The sequence below is a fragment of the Dendrobates tinctorius genome, unplaced genomic scaffold (genome assembly GCF_039654945.1).
Source record: "Dendrobates tinctorius isolate UK_male_01 unplaced genomic scaffold, ASM3965494v1 ptg000105l, whole genome shotgun sequence".
Classification (NCBI taxonomy): domain Eukaryota; kingdom Metazoa; phylum Chordata; class Amphibia; order Anura; family Dendrobatidae; genus Dendrobates; species Dendrobates tinctorius.
Genome location: NW_027361773.1, coordinates 13576872 through 13597680, shown reverse-complemented (window position 1 = coordinate 13597680; position 20809 = coordinate 13576872). Strand labels below are relative to the sequence as shown.

The 20809-nt window shown below is 48.2% G+C and overlaps 1 protein-coding gene across 1 annotated transcript in view; it reads right to left on the bottom strand.

Moving 5' to 3' along the window:
- Window positions 1-19505, bottom strand: part of MKLN1 (muskelin 1) — a 138781-nt gene extending 119276 nt beyond the window's left edge. The window contains exon 1 of the mRNA XM_073589080.1: window positions 19375-19505. Within this exon, the coding sequence (XP_073445181.1) occupies window positions 19375-19448 (74 nt within the window). The 5' untranslated portion in view covers window positions 19449-19505. The remainder of the gene's footprint in view (window positions 1-19374) is intronic.
- Between the last annotated feature and the right edge of the window lie 1304 nt (window positions 19506-20809).

The following is a 20809-nucleotide window of genomic DNA, read 5'->3' as shown; positions in this document are numbered from 1 at the left end:
ATTTTCTTCTTTTTATTTATTCTTACACAGGACGAGTTTTACCCTTTAGATAATATCTGCTCTCAATGTAATTTTTACTAGCTATATAAGATGTCATATTCTTTCTGTATTGATTCCTGAATGTTAAATAAAAAAGATCTGATTCAAAAAAAAATCCCATGTCCACTATGCGTGCACGGCCGCCTCCGGTTTCCCTGCAAAACCGGACATGTGGTGCTTCTTTCCAGACCACAGCATGTCTATTTATCTTGCGGAGACGCTCAGTCTATGCAAGATAAAGTCACTCATACAATGTATAGGATGCGGTGATTCCGCACGGTTCAATGCACACATGCGGAATCACCGGTGTTCAAAATCCGGCAGCGCTGCGTCCAAAGTGCTGCCGGATACTGACCGTGGAAACATACCCTTATAGACCCCTCCAACACCATTCCAGTGCTGTTGTCATGGATTCTCCCAGCGATCAGTGACATTATGTTAGATGATCCCTGTGGCCAATATACTAGCTAAAATGCAGATAGAGGCAAAAAAAAAAAAAAAGGGAGTCCTAAAAATAAAAATGGTAGTAAAATTCCAGTTTGAGTCACACCACAATAAAATTAATGCTGAACTTGCTGGACGCCTCTGAAAACAACCGGCCATCATACAAGTGTCATATACAGAAAGATGCAACATCTGCAATTACCCAAAAAGATGACAAAGACTTGTGCATAAAATGACATGCACCATTTCAATTATGTTGATACATTTTTCTAAACACGTAAAACGTACAGATTATGACGTGGCGTCGCTGCAGTGTTTATGGTGAAGTGGATTTTTAAAGTTCAAATTCTGGTACGTGAGAATGTAACCTAATCGTTTGGTTCACACATCCCAGAAGAGCGACTGAAGGAGGATGAGAGCTAAACATCTTGCAGACAATCTGCAAATAAACAGAATTGTAAAAATTAAAGCTTGAAATAATAAATTGAAATATTGGTTCAACACCATATGCCACAAAACTAGATATCAGGGCTGTGGAGTTGGTAAGCCAAACCAGCGACTCCTCAATTTCCCTTCCACCGACTCCAACATATATTGCTTATATTTAAGTGAAAAATTTATTGTAGTACAATGTGAACATCAGACATTTAATCATTTTTATGATACAATAATCAAGATATTTAGATAGAACTTAATATCTATTTATTGGAATACAACTTTAGAACACAAAAAACTCTAATGAATTGTAAATATGTAATGCACTATGTAATATCGAATATATATATATATATATATATATATATCTGTAATAAAATATGCAAGTGGCAAAAAACAGTTTTTAACAAAAACATACTAAATAACATTTGTGCAGTCTATGAATTTGTCCTAAGAAATAGAATTGCCTCCATCAGATCCTCCTTCATAGATGACCTCAAATCTGACCTAATAATTTTAAGGCCAGAGAACAACCTCTCTACAGTAACTTGGGTTGGAGGCAAAGCCGTAACCACATGGGCAATATCTCTAACAATTTCCAAGTATAAAGGAATTGCCTCATGCACAGTCAGTTTTGATGAACGGTTGAATTTTTCTTTTTCTTTGAGAGCAAGTGAAACATTTTGCTGAAATATGTTCAATCTGCTTGCTATAGGAGACGGAGTGAAATCTTTTTCCTTGCGGCAACGCTTTGCCTGCTCCATATCATCCAAATACTTGTCAGTCAAACTCCTCATCTGATAAGGATGAAGATATGGCAGCAGTAGCACTGTCAGGACCCAAGTCCTCTTGCGCTTGGCAGTCCTCCTGTAGGCCACTCATCCTAACTGCTACCTCAGTCAGAGCTTCTTATAAGCTGTTGATCATCAAGCAGCATACGATGACTTGGGTCCACAAACAGCTGCCAGAAAAATTTTAATTTTCCAATAGCTGTGTCTCTCTCCGTTTCATTGATGCAGAAATGCCATCTGCGATTAAACCTCCTCTTTGGGACAGGCAAAACAGCAAGTTCTTCCACTCCCCTATGAAAATGCCAGGAGTTAAATCCTCAGCTTGTAATTTTTTAGTCACGGTAAATAGGTGATTAAGCAATTCCTTCAATTCAGCCACCTGTGTCCATTGACCTTCATTTAGGGTTACCTGAGGGTTCGCCATATCTATAAGAAATGGTTTTAGCCAGGATCAAAACTAGGGGGGGGGCAGAAACTCATACTGCACACCTCAGCTGCTGCAGAACCTTATACTGCACACCCCTACACTTGAAAATAAAGCCTGCACCTTAAGATGTGGTGAATGCAGTCTATTTATTCCAACTGCTTTTGCTATTGAAAACATTATCTATGAGCTCAAAAACCTTTGAGGTGATGCAGTTTTTTAAAAACTGATCTGCTTTTGCAGCTGAAAAACGTATCCTCAAAAAACGCAGCAAAAACGCTGTGTGTGAATGTAGCCTTAGATCAGGAATAGAACAGCCATTTATAGGACATTTCATAACTTTCCCAAATTCCTATGAAAAAATATTCAGCACATTCTTCATTGAACTACTGTACCCAATTTATTATATATTTTAGGAGTCGGACCATTTTATACCGACTCCACCAACATGAGCTCCAACTCCACAGCCCTGCGAAATACAGATTTTGTTAAGTGTTCGGGGTTTTTTGCGGCATTTAGTGCGTTTTTTTTTTTGGTTACTGAGATTATGCCAGGGTACATTTGTCTCTTCTGCATGCTGATAAAGTTTGGTGCATAAAAATATAACCTGATTTGAATTCAGGATTTGGCACCAAAAACAGTGCAAAGCCCGATTACCTGCGCTTTTGCCACGTTTTGTCCTAATGCTTTTGCTTGGTGTAAAAAAGGTGAAAGAAGGGATATGCTGTATTTTGCAAAAACGTATCTCTTTGACAAAAGTCAGGAAACAAAACAAGGCGTGTATGAAATTTCAGACTTTGCTGGTACTGTGAAATGCAGCTGAAAAGGTGCATAAAAACCCCTGCAAAAAGGCAACGTGTGAACATAGCCTAAAGTGGAGAGAACCCGATCACAAGACACAGAACAGAGGAGCATAATAGCCCCGGGGTGTGCCAGTGCCACCACCAACAATGGGTAATACCAACCACAAAACACCAGCATATAAATGGGCCTTTTTTGGAGACTGGACCAGCAGAAAAAGAAGCACTACAGATTGAGCACAAACCAGCACCATATAACAGACCCAAGTACCTTACCCACAACCTCCCCAAACTTGTACAGATCAGCTATATACTGAAACCCCATGTACCCAAATCCAAATTCCTGATCTCACACACAGATAAGCAGTGCTGGGCAGTAGAGGGAGCACAGACCAGGACCCCACACAGATCAGCAGTGCTGAGCACTAGAGAGAACACAGTCCGGCACTGTATATGGGAGCACCATGTACTGATTCACATGCTGGACCCCACACAGATCAGCAGTGCTGAGCACTAGAGAGCGCACAGACCAGCACTGTATACGGGAGCACCATGTACTGATTCACATGCCGGACCCCACACAGATCAGCAGTGCTGAGCACTAGAGAGAGAAGAGACCAGCACTGTATACGGGAGCACCATGTACTGATTCACATGCCGGACCCCACACAGATAAGCAGTGCTGAGCACTAGAGAGAGAACAGACCAGCACTGTATACGGGAGCACCATGTACTGATTCACATGCCGGACCCCACACAGATCAGCAGTGCTGAGCACTAGAGAGAACACAGACCGGCACTGTATATGGGAGCACCATGTACTGATTCACATACTGGACCCCACACAGATCAGCAGTGCTGAGCACTAGAGAGCGCACAGACCAGCACTGTATACGGGAGCACCATGTACTGATTCACATGCCGGACCCCACACAGATCAGCAGTGCTGAGCACTAGAGAGAGAAGAGACCAGCACTGTATACGGGAGCACCATGTACTGATTCACATGCCGGACCCCACACAGATCAGCAGTGCTGAGCACTAGAGAGCACAGACCAGCACTGTATATGGGAGTACCATGTACTGATTCACATGCCGGACCCCACACAGATCAGCAGTGCTGAGTACTAGAGAGAGCACAGACCAGCACTGTATACGGGAGCACCATGTACTGATTCACATGCCGGACCCCACACAGATCAGCAGTGCTGAGCACTAGAGAGAGCACAGACCAGCACTGTATACGGGAGCACCATGTACTGATTCACATGCCGGACCCCACACAGATAAGCAGTGCTGAGCACTAGAGAGAGCACAGACCGGCAACTGTATACTGGAGCACCATGTACTGATCCACATGCCAGACATAAAACAGATCAGTAGTGCTGGGCAGGGCTGTGGAGTCGGAGTCGTGGAGTCGGAGCTCATTTTGGTCGAGTCAGAGTCGGTATAAAATGGACCGACTCCTAAAATATATAATAAATTGGGTACAATAGTTCAATGCACAATGTGCTGAATAATTCTTCATAGGAATTTGGGAAAGTTATGAAATGTCCTATAAATGGGTGTTCTATTCCTGATCTAAGGCTACATTCACACAAGAACAGGTTCTTGCTATTGTAACGGACAATGCTTTAAACATGATAAGTACAATTAAACTGATGAATGAGAGTAATGAACAACAGCTAGAAGAAAATTTAGGATTCAGTATGTTTGATATGGAAGGCCACAGTGCTGTTCATGTAACTGAAGAACAAACAGATATTACAACAGAATAACAGCAAAATTATACTGTAGAAATAGATCTTGTTGAAGATGCTTCAAATCACTTTCATATCCATCACATGCGCTGTGTTGTGCACACGCTGCAGCTGGCAATAAGAGATAGTCTGCAAGATGGACATGCTGGAAATCTGATTGGAAAAGTGAGGAAATTGGTTATTGCCGCCAGAACCCCTAAAATTGATTTAATCTATAATAGACGTGCTGGGAAAGGGGCAATTGTCGATCAAGCCACTCGGTAGGGCAGCACTTATTTAATGATTGAGCGATTGCTTGAACTAAAACCGTTTCTTATAGATATGGCAAACCCTCAGGTAACCCTAAATGAAGGTCAATGGACACAGGTGGCTGAATTGAAGGAATTGCTTAATCACTCATTTACCATGACTAAAAAATTACAAGCTGAGGATTTAACTCCTGGCATTTTCATAAGGGAGTGGAAGAACTTGCTATTTTGCTTGTCCCAAAGAGGAGGTTTAATCGCAGATGGCATTTCTGCATCAATGAAACAGAGAGAGACACAGCTATTGGAAAATAAAAAATTTTCTGGCAGCTGTTTATGTGGACCCAAGTCATCGTATTCTGCTTGATGATCAACAGCTTACTAAAGGAAAAGAAGCTCTGACTGAGGTAGCAGTTAGGATGAGTGGCCTACAGGAGGACTGCCAGGCGCAAGAGGACTTGGGTCTTGACAGTGCTACTGCTGCCATATCTTCATCCTTATCAGATGAGGAGTTTGACTGACAAGTATTTGGATGACATGGAGCAGGCAAAGCGTTGCCGCAAGGAAAAAGATTTCACTCAGTCTCTTATAGCAAAATTCAACCGTTCATCAAAACTGACTGTGCATGAGGCAATTCCTTTATACCCGAAAATTGTTAGAGATGTTGCCCATGTGGTTACGGCTTTGCCTCCAACCAAAGTTAGTGTAGAGAGGTTGTTCTCTGGCCTTAAAATTACTACGTCAGATTTGAGGTCATCTATGAAGTAGGATCTGATGGAGGCAATTCTATTTCTGAGAACAAATTCATAAACTGCACAAATGTTATTTAGTATGTTTCTGTTGAAAACTGTTTTTTGCCACTTACATACTGTAGTTTATTACATAGTATATATATATATATATATATATATATATATATATATATATATATATACATACACACACACACACACACACACACACACACACACAGTATATGTAATCAATATTACATAGTGTATTACATATTCACAATTTATTAATGTTTCTTGTGTTCTAAAGTTGTATTCCAATAAATATATATTATGCTCTATCTAAATATCTTGATTGTTGTATCATAAAAGTGATTAAATGTCTGATGTTGACATTGTACTACAATAAATTATTCACTTAAATAAAAGTAATATGTGTGGGAGTCGGAGTCGCAGGTTTGGCTTACCGACTCCACAGCCCTGGTGCTGGGCACTACCAGGAGAACAGACCGGCATTGTATACTAGAGGTCCAATTACTGATCTACATGCTGGACCTCGAACAGATCAGCAATGCTTGGGCAGTAGAGAGCACAGTCTGGCACTGTATACTGGAGCACCATGTACTGATCCCACATGCCGGACATCGCTCAGATCAGCAGTACTGGGCATTAGAGAGCACAGTCTGGTACTGTATACTGGAGATCTATGTCCTGATCCACATGCCGGACATCACTCAGATCAGCAATGCTGGGCACTGGAGAGCACAGTCTGGTACTATATACTGGCGGGCTATGTACTGATCCACATGCTAGACATCACACAGATCAGCAGTGCTGGACACTAGAGAGGACAGTCTGGTACTGTATACTGGAGCACCATGTACTGATGCACATGCCGGACATCGCCCAGATCAGCAGTACTGGGCACTAGAGAGCACAGTCTGGTACTGTATAGTGGAGGTCTATGTACTGATCCACATGCCGGACATCACACAGATCAGCAGTGCTGGACACTAGAGAGCACAGTCTGGTACTATATACTGGAGGTCTATGTACTGATCCACATGCTAGACATCACACAGATCAGCAGTGCTGGACACTAGAGAGCACAGTCTGGTACTGTATACTGGAGGTCTATATACTGATCCACATGCCAGACATCATACAGATCAGCAGTGCTGGACACTACAGAGCACAGTCTGGTACTGTATACTGGAGGTCTATGTACTGATCCACATGCTGGACATCACTCAGATCAGCAGTGCTGGACACTAGAGAACACAGTCTGGTACTATATACTGGAGGTCTATGTACTGATCCACATGCCGGACATCATACAGATCAGCAGTGCTGGACACTAGAGAGCACAGTCTGGTACTGTATACTGGAGGTCTATGTACTGATCCACATGCCGGACCTCACACAGATCAGCAGTGCTGGACACTAGAGAGCACAGACTGGTACTGTATACTGGAGCACCATGTACTGATCCCACATGACGGACATCACACAGATCAGCAGTGTTGGACACTAGAGAGCCCAGTCTGGTTCTGTATACTGAGGTCTATGTACTGATCCACGTACCAGACATCACTCAGATCAGCAGTGCTGGACACTAGAGAGCCCAGTCTGGTTCTGTATACTGAGGTCTATGTACTGATCCACCTGCCGGACATCACTCAGATTAGCAGTGCTGGGCACTAGAGAGCACAGTCTGGCACTGTATACTGGAGGTCTATGTACTGATCCACATGCCAGACATCACTCAGATTAGCAGTGCTGGACACTAGAAAGCACAGTCTGGCACTGTATACTGGAGGTCTATGTACTGATCCACCTGCTGGACATCATACAGATCAGCAGTGCTGGACACTAGAGAGCACAGTCTGGTACTGCATACTGGAGGTCTATGTACTGATCCACATGCCGGACATGACACAGATCAGCAGTGCTGGGCACTAGAGAGCACAGTCTGGTACTGCATACTGGAGGTCTATGTACTGATCCACATGCCAGACATCACTCAGATCAGTAGTGCTGGACACTGGAGAGGACAGTCTGGCACTGTATACTGGAGGTCTATGTACTGATCCACATGCCAGACATCACACAGATCAGCAGTGCTGGACACTAGAGAGCACAGTCTGGTACTGTATACTGGAGGTCTATATACTGATCCACATGCCAGACATCATAGAGATCAGCAGTGCTGGACACTACAGAGCACAGTCTGGTACTGTATACTGGAGGTCTATGTACTGATCCACATGCTGGACATCACTCAGATCAGCAGTGCTGGACACTAGAGAACACAGTCTGGTACTATATACTGGAGGTCTATGTACTGATCCACCTGCCGGACATCACTCAGATCAGCAGTGCTGGGCACTAGAGAGCACAGACTGGCACTGTATACTGGAGGTCTATGTACTGATCCACATGCCGGACATCATACAGATCAGCAGTGCTGGGCACTAGAGAGCACAGTCTGATACTGTATACTGGAGGTCTATGTACTGATCCACATGCCAGACATCACACAGATTAGCAGTGCTGGGCACTAGAGAGCACAGTCTGGTACTGTATAGTGGAGGTCTATGTACTGATCCACATGCCAGACATCACACAGATCAGCAGTGCTAGACACTAGAGAGCACAGTCTGGTACTGTATACTGGAGCACCATGTACTGATCCCACATGATGGACATCACACAGATCAGAAGTGCTGGGCACTAGAGAGCACAGTCTGGTACTGTATACTGGAGGTCTATGTACTGATCCACATGCCAGACATCACACAGATCAGCAGTGTTGGACACTAGAGAGCACAGTCTGGTACTATATACTGGAGGTCTATGTACTGATCCACCTGCCGGACATCACTCAGATTAGCAGTGCTGGGCACTAGAGAGCACAGTCTGGCACTGTATACTGGAGGTCTATGTACTGATCCACATGCCAGACATCACACAGATTAGCAGTGCTGGGCACTAGAGAGCACAGTCTGGTACTGTATACTGGAGGTCTATGTACTGATCCACATGCCGGACATCATACAGATCAGCAGTGCTGGACACTAGAGAGCACAGTCTGGTACTGTATACTGGAGCACCATGTACTGATCCCACATGACGGACATCACACAGATCAGAAGTGCTGGGCACTAGAGAGCACAGTCTGGTACTGTATACTGGAGGTCTATGTACTGATCCACATGCCGGACATCACACAGATCAGCAGTGCTGGGCACGAGAGAGCACAGTCTGGTACTGCATACTGGAGGTCTATGTACTGATCCACATGCCGGACATGACACAGATCAGCAGTGCTGGGCACTAGAGAGCACAGTCTGGTACTGCATACTGGAAATCTATGTACTGATCCACATGCCAGACATCACTCAGATCAGCAGTGCTGGACACTGGAGAGGACAGTCTGGCACTGTATACTGGAGGTCTATGTACTGATCCACATGCCAGACATCACTCAGATCAGCAGTGCTGGACACTGGAGAGGACAGTCTGGTACTGTATACTGGAGGTCTATGTACTGATCCACATGCCGGACATGACACAGATTAGCAGTGCTGGGTACTAGAGAGCACAGTCTGGCACTGTATACTGGAGGTCCATGTACTGATCCACATGCCGGACATCACACAGATGAGCAGTGCTGGGCACCAGAGAGGACAGTCTGGTACTGTATACTGGAGGTCTATGTACTGACCCACATGCCGGACATCACACAGATCAGCAGTGCTGGACACTAGAGAGCACAGTCTGGTACTGTATACTGGAGGTCCATGTACTGATCCACATGCCGGACATCACACAGATGAGCAGTGCTGGGCACTAGACAGGACAGTCTGGTACTGTATACTGGAGGTCTATGTACTGACCCACATGCCGGACATCACACAGATCAGCAGTGCTGGACACTAGAGAGCACAGTCTGGTACTGTATACTGGAGGTCTATGTACTGATCCACATGCCGGACATCACTCAGATCAGAAGTGCTGGACACTAGAGAGCACAGTCTGGTACTGTATACTGGAGGTCTATGTACTGATCCACGTGCCAGACATCACTCAGATCAGCAGTGCTGGACACTGGAGAGGACAGTCTGGTACTGTATACTGGAGGTCTATGTACTGATCCACGTGCCGGACATCACACAGATCAGCAGTGCTGGGAACTAGAGAGCACAGTCTGGCACTCTATACTGGAGGTCTATGTACTGATCCACCTGCTGGACATCATACAGATAAGCAGTGCTGGACACTAGAGAGCACAGTCTGGTACTGTATACTGGAGGTCTATGTACTGACCCACATGCCGGATATCACTCAGATCAGCAGTGCTGGACACTAGAGAGCACAGTCTGGTACTGTATACTGGAGGTCTATGTACTGATCCACATGCCGGACATCACACAGATCAGCAGTGCTGGGCACTAGAGAGCACAGTCTGGTACTGTATACTGGAGGTCTATGTACTGATCCACCTGCCGGACATCACTCAGCTCAGCAGTGCTGGACACTAGAGAACACAGTCTGGTACTGTATACTGGAGGTCTATATACTGATCCACATGCCGGACATCACTCAGATCAGCAGTGCTGGACACTACAGAGCACAGTCTGGTACTGTATACTGGAGGTCTATGTACTGATCCACATGCCGGACATCACACAGATCAGCAATGCTGGGCACTAGAGAGCACAGTCTGGTACTGTATACTGGAGGTCTATGTACTGATCCACATGCCGGACATCACTCAGATCAGCAGTGCTGGACACTACAGAGCACAGTCTGGTACTGTATACTGGAGGTCTATGTACTGATCCACATGCCGGACATCACTCAGATCAGCAGTGCTGGACACTAGAGAGGACAGTCTGGTACTGTATACTGGAGGTCTATGTACTGACCCACATGCTGGACATCATACAGATCAGCAGTGCTCGACACTAGAGAGCACAGTCTGGTACTGTATACTGGAGGTCTATGTACTGATCCACCTGCCGGACATCATACAGATCAGCGGTGCTGGACACTAGAGAGCACAGACTGGTACTGTATACTGGAGGTCTATGTACTGATCCACCTGCCGGACATCACACAGATCAGCAGTGCTGGACACTAGAGAGCACAGTCTGGTACTGTATACTGGAGGTCTATGTACTGATCCACATGCCGGACATCATACAGATCAGCAGTGCTGGACACTAGAGAGCACAGTCTGGTACTGTATACTGGAGGTCTATGTACTGATCCACATGCCGGACCTCACACAGATCAGCAGTGCTGGACACTAGAGAGCACAGTCTGGTACTGTATACTGGAGGTCTATGTACTGACCCACATGCCGGACATCACTCAGATCAGCAGTGCTGGACACTAGAGAGCACAGTCTGGTACTGTATACTGGAGGTCTATGTACTGACCCACATGCTGGACATCATACAGATCAGCAGTGCTCGACACTAGAGAGCACAGTCTGGTACTGTATACTGGAGGTCTATGTACTGATCCACCTGCCGGACATCATACAGATCAGCGGTGCTGGACACTAGAGAGCACAGACTGGTACTGTATACTGGAGGTCTATGTACTGATCCACCTGCCGGACATCACACAGATCAGCAGTGCTGGACACTAGAGAGCACAGTCTGGTACTGTATACTGGAGGTCTATGTACTGATCCACATGCCGGACATCATACAGATCAGCAGTGCTGGACACTAGAGAGCACAGTCTGGTACTGTATACTGGAGGTCTATGTACTGATCCACATGCCGGACCTCACACAGATCAGCAGTGCTGGACACTAGAGAGCACAGTCTGGTACTGTATACTGGAGGTCTATGTACTGACCCACATGCCGGACATCACACAGATCAGCAGTGCTGGGCACTAGAGAGCACAGTCTGGTACTGTATACTGGAGGTCTATGTACTGACCCACATGCCGGACATCACTCAGATCAGCAGTGCTGGACACTAGAGAGCACAGTCTGGTACTGTATACTGGAGGTCTATGTACTGATCCACATGCCGGACATCATACAGATCAGCAGTGCTGGACACTAGAGAGCACAGTCTGGTACTGTATACTGGAGGTCTATGTACTGATCCACCTGCCGGACATCACACAGATCAGCAGTGCTGGACACTAGAGAGCACAGTCTGGTACTGTATACTGGAGGTCTATGTACTGATCCACATGCCGGACATCATACAGATCAGCAGTGCTGGACACTAGAGAGCACAGTCTGGTACTGTATACTGGAGGTCTATGTACTGATCCACCTGCCAGACATCACACAGATTAGCAGTGCTGGGCACTAGAGAGCACAGTCTGGTACTGTATACTGGAGGTCTATGTACTGATCCACATGCCGGACATCATACAGATCAGCAGTGCTGGGCACTAGAGAGCACAGTCTGGTACTATATACTGGAGGTCTATGTACTGACCCACATGCCGGACATCACACATATCAGCAGTGCTGGACACTAGAGAGCACAGTCTGGTACTGTATACTGGAGGTCTATGTACTGATCCACCTGCCGGACATCACACAGATCAGCAGTGCTGAACACTAGAGAGCACAGTCTGGTACTGTATACTGGAGGTCTATGTACTTATCCACATGCCGGACATCACTCAGATCAGCAGTGCTGGGCACTAGAGAGCACAGTCTGGTACTGTATACTGGAGGTCTATGTACTGATCCACCTGCCGGACATCACTCAGATCAGCAGTGCTGGACACTAGAGAGCAGTCTGGTACTGTATACTGGAGGTGTATGTACTGATCCCACATGCCGGACCTCACACAGATCAGCAGTGCTGGACACTAGAGAGCACAGTCTGGTACTGTATACTGGAGGTCTATATACTGATCCACATGCCAGACATCATACAGATCAGCAGTGCTGGGCACTAGAGAGCACAGTCTGGCACTGTATACTGGAGGTCTATGTACTGACCCACATGCCGGACATCACACAGATCAGCAGTGCTGGGCACTAGAGAGCACAGTCTGGTACTGTATACTGGAGGTCTATGTACTGATCCACCTGCCGGACATCACACAGATCAGCAGTGCTGAACACTAGAGAGCACAGTCTGGTACTGTATACTGGAGGTCTATGTACTTATCCACATGCCGGACATCACTCAGATCAGCAGTGCTGGGCACTAGAGAGCACAGTCTGGTACTGTATACTGGAGGTCTATGTACTGATCCACCTGCCGGACATCACTCAGATCAGCAGTGCTGGACACTAGAGAGCAGTCTGGTACTGTATACTGGAGGTGTATGTACTGATCCCACATGCCGGACCTCACACAGATCAGCAGTGCTGGACACTAGAGAGCACAGTCTGGTACTGTATACTGGAGGTCTATATACTGATCCACATGCCAGACATCATACAGATCAGCAGTGCTGGGCACTAGAGAGCACAGTCTGGCACTGTATACTGGAGGTCTATGTACTGACCCACATGCCGGACATCACACAGATCAGCAGTGCTGGACACTAGAGAGCACAGTCTGGTACTGTATACTGGAGGTCTATATACTGATCCACATGCCAGACATCATACAGATCAGCAGTGCTGGACACTAGAGAGCACAGTCTGGCACTGTATACTGGAGGTCTATGTACTGACCCACATGCCGGACATCACACAGATCAGCAGTGCTGGGCACTAGAGAGCACAGTCTGGTACTATATACTGGAGGTCTATGTACTGATCCCACATGCCGGACATCATACAGATCAGCAGTGCTGGGCACTAGAGAACACAGTCTGGTACTGTATACTGGAGGTCTATGTACTGATCCACCTGCCGGACATCACACAGAGCAGCAGTGCTGGACACTAGAGAACACAGTCTGGTACTGTATACTGGAGGTCTATGTACTGATCCACCTGCCGGACATCACACAGATCAGCAGTGCTGGACACTAGAGAGCACAGTCTGGTACTGTATACTGGAGGTCTATGTACTGACCCACCTGCCGGACATCACACAGAGAAGCAGTGCTGGACACTAGAGAGCACAGTCTGGTACTGTATACTGGAGGTCTATGTACTGATCCACATGCCGGACATCACACAGATTAGCAGTGCTGGGCACTAGAGGGCACAGTCTGGCACTGTATACTGGAGGTCCATGTACTGATCCACATGCCGGACATCACACAGATGAGCAGTGCTGGGCACTAGAGAGGACAGTCTGGTACTGTATACTGGAGGTCTATGTACTGACCCACATGCCGGACATCACTCAGATCAGCAGTGCTGGACACTAGAGAACACAGTCTGGTACTATATACTGGAGGTCTATGTACTGATCCACATGCCGGACATCACACAGATCAGCAGTGCTGGACACTACAGAGCACAGTCTGGTACTGTATACTGGAGGTCTATGTACTGATCCACATGCCGGACATCACTCAGATCAGCAGTGCTGGACACTAGAGAGCACAGTCTGGTACTGTATACTGGAGGTCTATGTACTGACCCACATGCCGGACATCACTCAGATCAGCAGTGCTGGACACTAGAGAGCACAGTCTGGTACTGTATACTGGAGGTCTATGTACTGACCCACATGCCGGACATCATACAGATCAGCAGTGCTCGACACTAGAGAGCACAGTCTGGTACTGTATACTGGAGGTCTATGTACTGATCCACCTGACGGACATCATACAGATCAGCGGTGCTGGACACTAGAGAGCACAGACTGGTACTGTATACTGGAGGTCTATGTACTGATCCACATGCCGGACATCATACAGATCAGCAGTGCTGGGCACTAGAGAGCACAGTCTGGCACTGTATACTGGAGGTCTATGTACTGACCCACATGCCGGACATCACACAGATCAGCAGTGCTGGACACTAGAGAGCACAGTCTGGTACTGTATACTGGAGGTCTATGTACTGATCCACATGCCGGACATCACTCAGATCAGAAGTGCTGGACACTAGAGAGCACAGTCTGGTACTGTATACTGGAGGTCTATGTACTGATCCACGTGCCAGACATCACTCAGATCAGCAGTGCTGGACACTGGAGAGGACAGTCTGGTACTGTATACTGGAGGTCTATGTACTGATCCACGTGCCGGACATCACACAGATCAGCAGTGCTGGACACTAGAGAGCACAGTCTGGTACTGTATACTGGAGGTCTATGTACTGATCCACCTGCCGGACATCACTCAGATCAGCAGTACTGGACACTAGAGAGCACAGTCTGGTACTGTATACTGGAGGTCTATGTACTGATCCACCTGCCGGACATCACTCAGATTAGCAGTGCTGGGCACTAGAGAGCACAGTCTGGCACTGTATACTGGAGGTCTATGTACTGATCCACCTGCTGGACATCATACAGATCAGCAGTGCTGGACACTAGAGAGCACAGTCTGGTACTGTATACTGGAGGTCTATGTACTGATCCACCTGCCGGACATCACTCAGATCAGCAGTGCTGGGCACTAGAGAACACAGTCTGGTACTATATACTGGAGGTCTATGTACTGATCCACATGCCGGACATCACACAGATCAGCAATGCTGGGCACTAGAGAGCACAGTCTGGTACTGTATACTGGAGGTCTATGTACTGATCCACCTGCCGGACATCACTCAGATCAGCAGTGCTGGACACTAGAGAACACAGTCTGGTACTATATACTGGAGGTCTATGTACTGATCCACATGCCGGACATCACACAGATCAGCAATGCTGGGCACTAGAGAGCACAGTCTGGTACTGTATACTGGAGGTCTATGTACTGATCCACATGCCGGACATCACACAGATCAGCAATGCTGGGCACTAGAGAGCACAGTCTGGTACTGTATACTGGAGGTCTATGTACTGATCCACATGCCGGACATCACTCAGATCAGCAGTGCTGGACACTACAGAGCACAGTCTGGTACTGTATACTGGAGGTCTATGTACTGATCCACATGCCGGACATCACTCAGATCAGCAGTGCTGGACACTAGAGAGCACAGTCTGGTACTGTATACTGGAGCACCATGTACTGATCCACCTGCCGGACATCACTCAGATCAGCAGTGCTGGACACTAGAGAGCACAGTCTGGTACTGTATACTGGAGGTCTATGTACTGACCCACATGCCGGACATCATACAGATCAGCAGTGCTCGACACTAGAGAGCACAGTCTGGTACTGTATACTGGAGGTTTATGTACTGATCCACCTGCCGGACATCATACAGATCAGCGGTGCTGGACACTAGAGAGCACAGACTGGTACTGTATACTGGAGGTCTATGTACTGATCCACATGCCGGACATCATACAGATCAGCAGTGCTGGGCACTAGAGAGCACAGTCTGGTACTGTATACTGGAGGTCTATGTACTGATCCACATGCCGGACCTCACACAGATCAGCAGTGCTGGACACTAGAGAGCACAGTCTGGTACTGTATACTGGAGGTCTATGTACTGACCCACATGCCGGACATCACACAGATCAGCAGTGCTGGGCACTAGAGAGCACAGTCTGGTACTGTATACTGGAGGTCTATGTACTGACCCACATGCCGGACATCACTCAGATCAGCAGTGCTGGACACTAGAGAGCACAGTCTGGTACTGTATACTGGAGGTCTATGTACTGATCCACATGCCGGACATCATACAGATCAGCAGTGCTGGACACTAGAGAGCACAGTCTGGTACTGTATACTGGAGGTCTATGTACTGATCCACCTGCCGGACATCACACAGATCAGCAGTGCTGGACACTAGAGAGCACAGTCTGGTACTGTATACTGGAGGTCTATGTACTGATCCACATGCTGGACATCACACAGATCAGCAGTGCTGGACACTAGAGAGCACAGTCTGGTACTGTATACTGGAGGTCTATGTACTGATCCACCTGCCGGACATCACACAGATCAGCAGTGCTGGGCACTAGAGAACACAGTCTGGTACTGTATACTGGAGGTCTATGTACTGATCCACATGCCAGACATCACACAGATCAGCAGTGCTGGGCACTAGAGAACACAGTCTGGTACTGTATACTGGAGGTCTATGTACTGATCCACCTGCCGGACATCACACAGATCAGCAGTGCTGGGCACTAGAGAACACAGTCTGGTACTGTATACTGGAGGTCTATGTACTGATCCACCTGCCGGACATCACACAGATTAGCAGTGCTGGGCACTAGAGAACACAGTCTGGTACTGTATACTGGAGGTCTATGTACTGATCCACATGCCGGACATCACACAGATTAGCAGTGCTGGGCACTAGAGAACACAGTCTGGTACTGTATACTGGAGGTCTATGTACTGATCCACATGCCGGACATCACACAGATCAGCAGTGCTGGGCACTAGAGAACACAGTCTGGTACTGTATACTGGAGGTCTATGTACTGACCCACATGCCGGACATCACTCAGATCAGCAGTGCTGGACACTAGAGAGCACAGTCTGGTACTGTATACTGGAGGTCTATGTACTGACCCACATGCCGGACATCACTCAGATCAGCAGTGCTGGACACTAGAGAGCACAGTCTGGTACTGTATACTGGAGGTCTATGTACTGATCCACATGCCGGACATCATACAGATCAGCAGTGCTGGACACTAGAGAGCACAGTCTGGTACTGTATACTGGAGGTCTATGTACTGATCCACATGCCGGACATCACACAGATCAGCAGTGCTGGACACTAGAGAGCACAGTCTGGTACTGTATACTGGAGGTCTATGTACTGATCCACATGCCGGACATCATACAGATCAGCAGTGCTGGACACTAGAGAGCACAGTCTGGTACTGTATACTGGAGGTCTATGTACTGATCCACATGCCGGACATCATACAGATCAGCAGTGCTGGACACTAGAGAACACAGTCTGGTACTGTATACTGGAGGTCTATGTACTGATCCACCTGCCGGACATCACACAGATTAGCAGTGCTGGGCACTAGAGAGCACAGTCTGGTACTGTATACTGGAGGTCTATGTACTGATCCACATGCCGGACATCATACAGATCAGCAGTGCTGGGCACTAGAGAGCACAGTCTGGTACTGTATACTGGAGGTCTATGTACTGATCCACCTGCCGGACATCACACAGATTAGCAGTGCTGGGCACTAGAGAGCACAGTCTGGTACTGTATACTGGAGGTCTATGTACTGATCCACATGCCGTACATCATACAGATCAGCAGTGCTGGGCACTAGAGAGCACAGTCTGGTACTGTATACTGGAGGTCTATGTACTGATCCACCTGCCGGACATCACACAGATCAGCAGTGCTGGGCACTAGAGAGCACAGTCTGGTACTGTATACTGGAGGTCTATGTACTGATCCACATGCCGGACATCATACAGATCAGCAGTGCTGGGCACTAGAGAACACAGTCTGGTACTGTATACTGGAGGTCTATGTACTGATCCACCTGCCGGACATCACACAGATTAGCAGTGCTGGGCACTAGAGAGCACAGTCTGGTACTGTATACTGGAGGTCTATGTACTGATCCACATGCCGGACATCATACAGATCAGCAGTGCTGGGCACTAGAGAGCACAGTCTGGTACTGTATACTGGAGGTCTATGTACTGATCCACCTGCCGGACATCACACAGATCAGCAGTGCTGGGCACTAGAGAGCACAGTCTGGTACTGTATACTGGAGGTCTATGTACTGATCCACCTGCCGGACATCACACAGATCAGCAGTGCTGGGCACTAGAGAACACAGTCTGGTACTGTATACTGGAGGTCTATGTACTGATCCACCTGCCGGACATCACACAGATTAGCAGTGCTGGGCACTAGAGAACACAGTCTGGTACTGTATACTGGAGGTCTATGTACTGATCCACATGCCGGACATCATACAGATCAGCAGTGCTGGGCACTAGAGAACACAGTCTGGTACTGTATACTGGAGGTCTATGTACTGATCCACATGCCGGACATCACACAGATCAGCAGTGCTGGGCACTAGAGAACACAGTCTGGTACTGTATACTGGAGGTCTATGTACTGATCCACATGCCGGACATCACACAGATCAGCAGTGCTGGGCACTAGAGAACACAGTCTGGTACTGTATACTGGAGGTCTATGTATTGATCCACATGCCGGACATCATACAGATCAGCAGTGCTGGGCACTAGAGAACACAGTCTGGTACTGTATACTGGAGGTCTATGTACTGATCCACATGCCGGACATCACACAGATCAGCAGTGCTGGGCACTAGAGAACACAGTCTGGTACTGTATACTGGAGGTCTATGTACTGATCCACATGCCGGACATCACACAGATCAGCAGTGCTGGGCACTAGAGAACACAGTCTGGTACTGTATACTGGAGGTCTATGTACTGACCCACATGCCGGACATCATACAGATCAGCAGTGCTGGACACTAGGGGGAGCACAGACCGCCCAGCACTGTATCCTGGAGCACCATGCACCTGACCCATTGCCTCCCCTGCCACCATGACTACTATGCAGCTCCCATGTCACATCCACATCTGGCCCAAGAGGCCAAGCCCTGCACTCAGCACCCGCCGGGCATATGACGCAGCCAGCACACACGGCAGCGCCCCAACCAGGAGGACGCTGAGCCCGGAGTCCGTGTACTCACTCGGGAAGATAGCAAGATGAGAACGAGCTCCACTTGTACACCGTATAGGACAGCGCTCTGCTCTCCGCCGCCATCTTGTCAGCAGGAAGACTGGGGGCGGGGCTCTGCCCTTAAAGACACACACACAGTCACAGCCGCCGGGTGGGCGGGATGATAGGCCGAGAGCACGCAGATGAGGTAAATGTGAGGCTGCTTGGCCCCGCCCCCTACCCCGGTAATACATGCTGTACCTGGCTGCTCTCAGCCCCCCGGGCCCTCATTGCTGGCGGTAGCTGGGCGCCAGGTCGTGTGGCATTAGCGGCACAGAGAGGTAGTGAGGTCACCGGTGCCAGGGGGACGTGTAGTGTCTCTATCCTCTTCCCTAGGTTGTGCTTATATATCACACTGAGTGGACTGTCCCTCACACTGGTGGGCCCGCCTTGTCCTGTGTGTGTGGCGCTTGTTGCCAGGAATTAACATTTCTGTTATTTCTCACATGCGTTATAGGGCGGGGGCAGAGTCCCCTTTATTTGTGACAGATTTGTCACCCTGTACAGGATTATAGAGGAGGGCAATGTGTAACTTCTATGTCAGCAGCAAATGGACGTCCGACTCCTAGTGACCCGATGTGTATTGTGCAAAGCAATATTGGACAAGGGACCTGGACAGTGGCGTGATAACAAAGTTATGGGCCCCAATGCGAACTTTCAAATGGGCCTCCCCCCCCCATGCCAAAATACACTGACATCTCCACTTCGTACACCTCGTACACACACGGCTCCGCTCTGTACACCTCGTACACACACGGCTCCGCTCTGTACACCTCGTACACACGCGGCTCCGCTCTGTACACCTCGTACACACGCGGCTCCCCTCTGTACACCTCGTACACACGCGGCTCCGCTCTGTACACCTCGTACACACGCGGCTCCGCTCTGTACACCTCGTACACACGCGGCTCCGCTCTGTACACCTCGTACACACGCGGCTCCCCTCTGTACACCTCGTACACACGCGGCTCCGCTCTGTACACCTCGTACACACGCGGCTCCCCTCCGTACACCTCGTACACACGCGGCTCCCCTCCGTACACCTCGTACACACGCGGCTCCCCTCCGTACACCTCGTACACACGCGGCTCCCCTCCGTACACCTCGTACACACGCGGCTCCCCTCCGTACACCTCGTACACACGCGGCTCCCCTCTGTACACCTCGTACACACGCGGCTCCCCTCTGTACACCTCGTACACACGCGGCTCCCCTCTGTACACCTCGTACACACGCGGCTCCCCTCTGTACACCTCGTACACACGCGGCTCCCCTCTGTACACCTCGTACACACGCGGCTCCCCTCTGTACACCTCGTACACACGCGGCTCCCCTCTGTACACCTCGTACACACGCGGCTCCCCTCTGTACACCTCGTACACACGCGGCTCCCCTCTGTACACCTC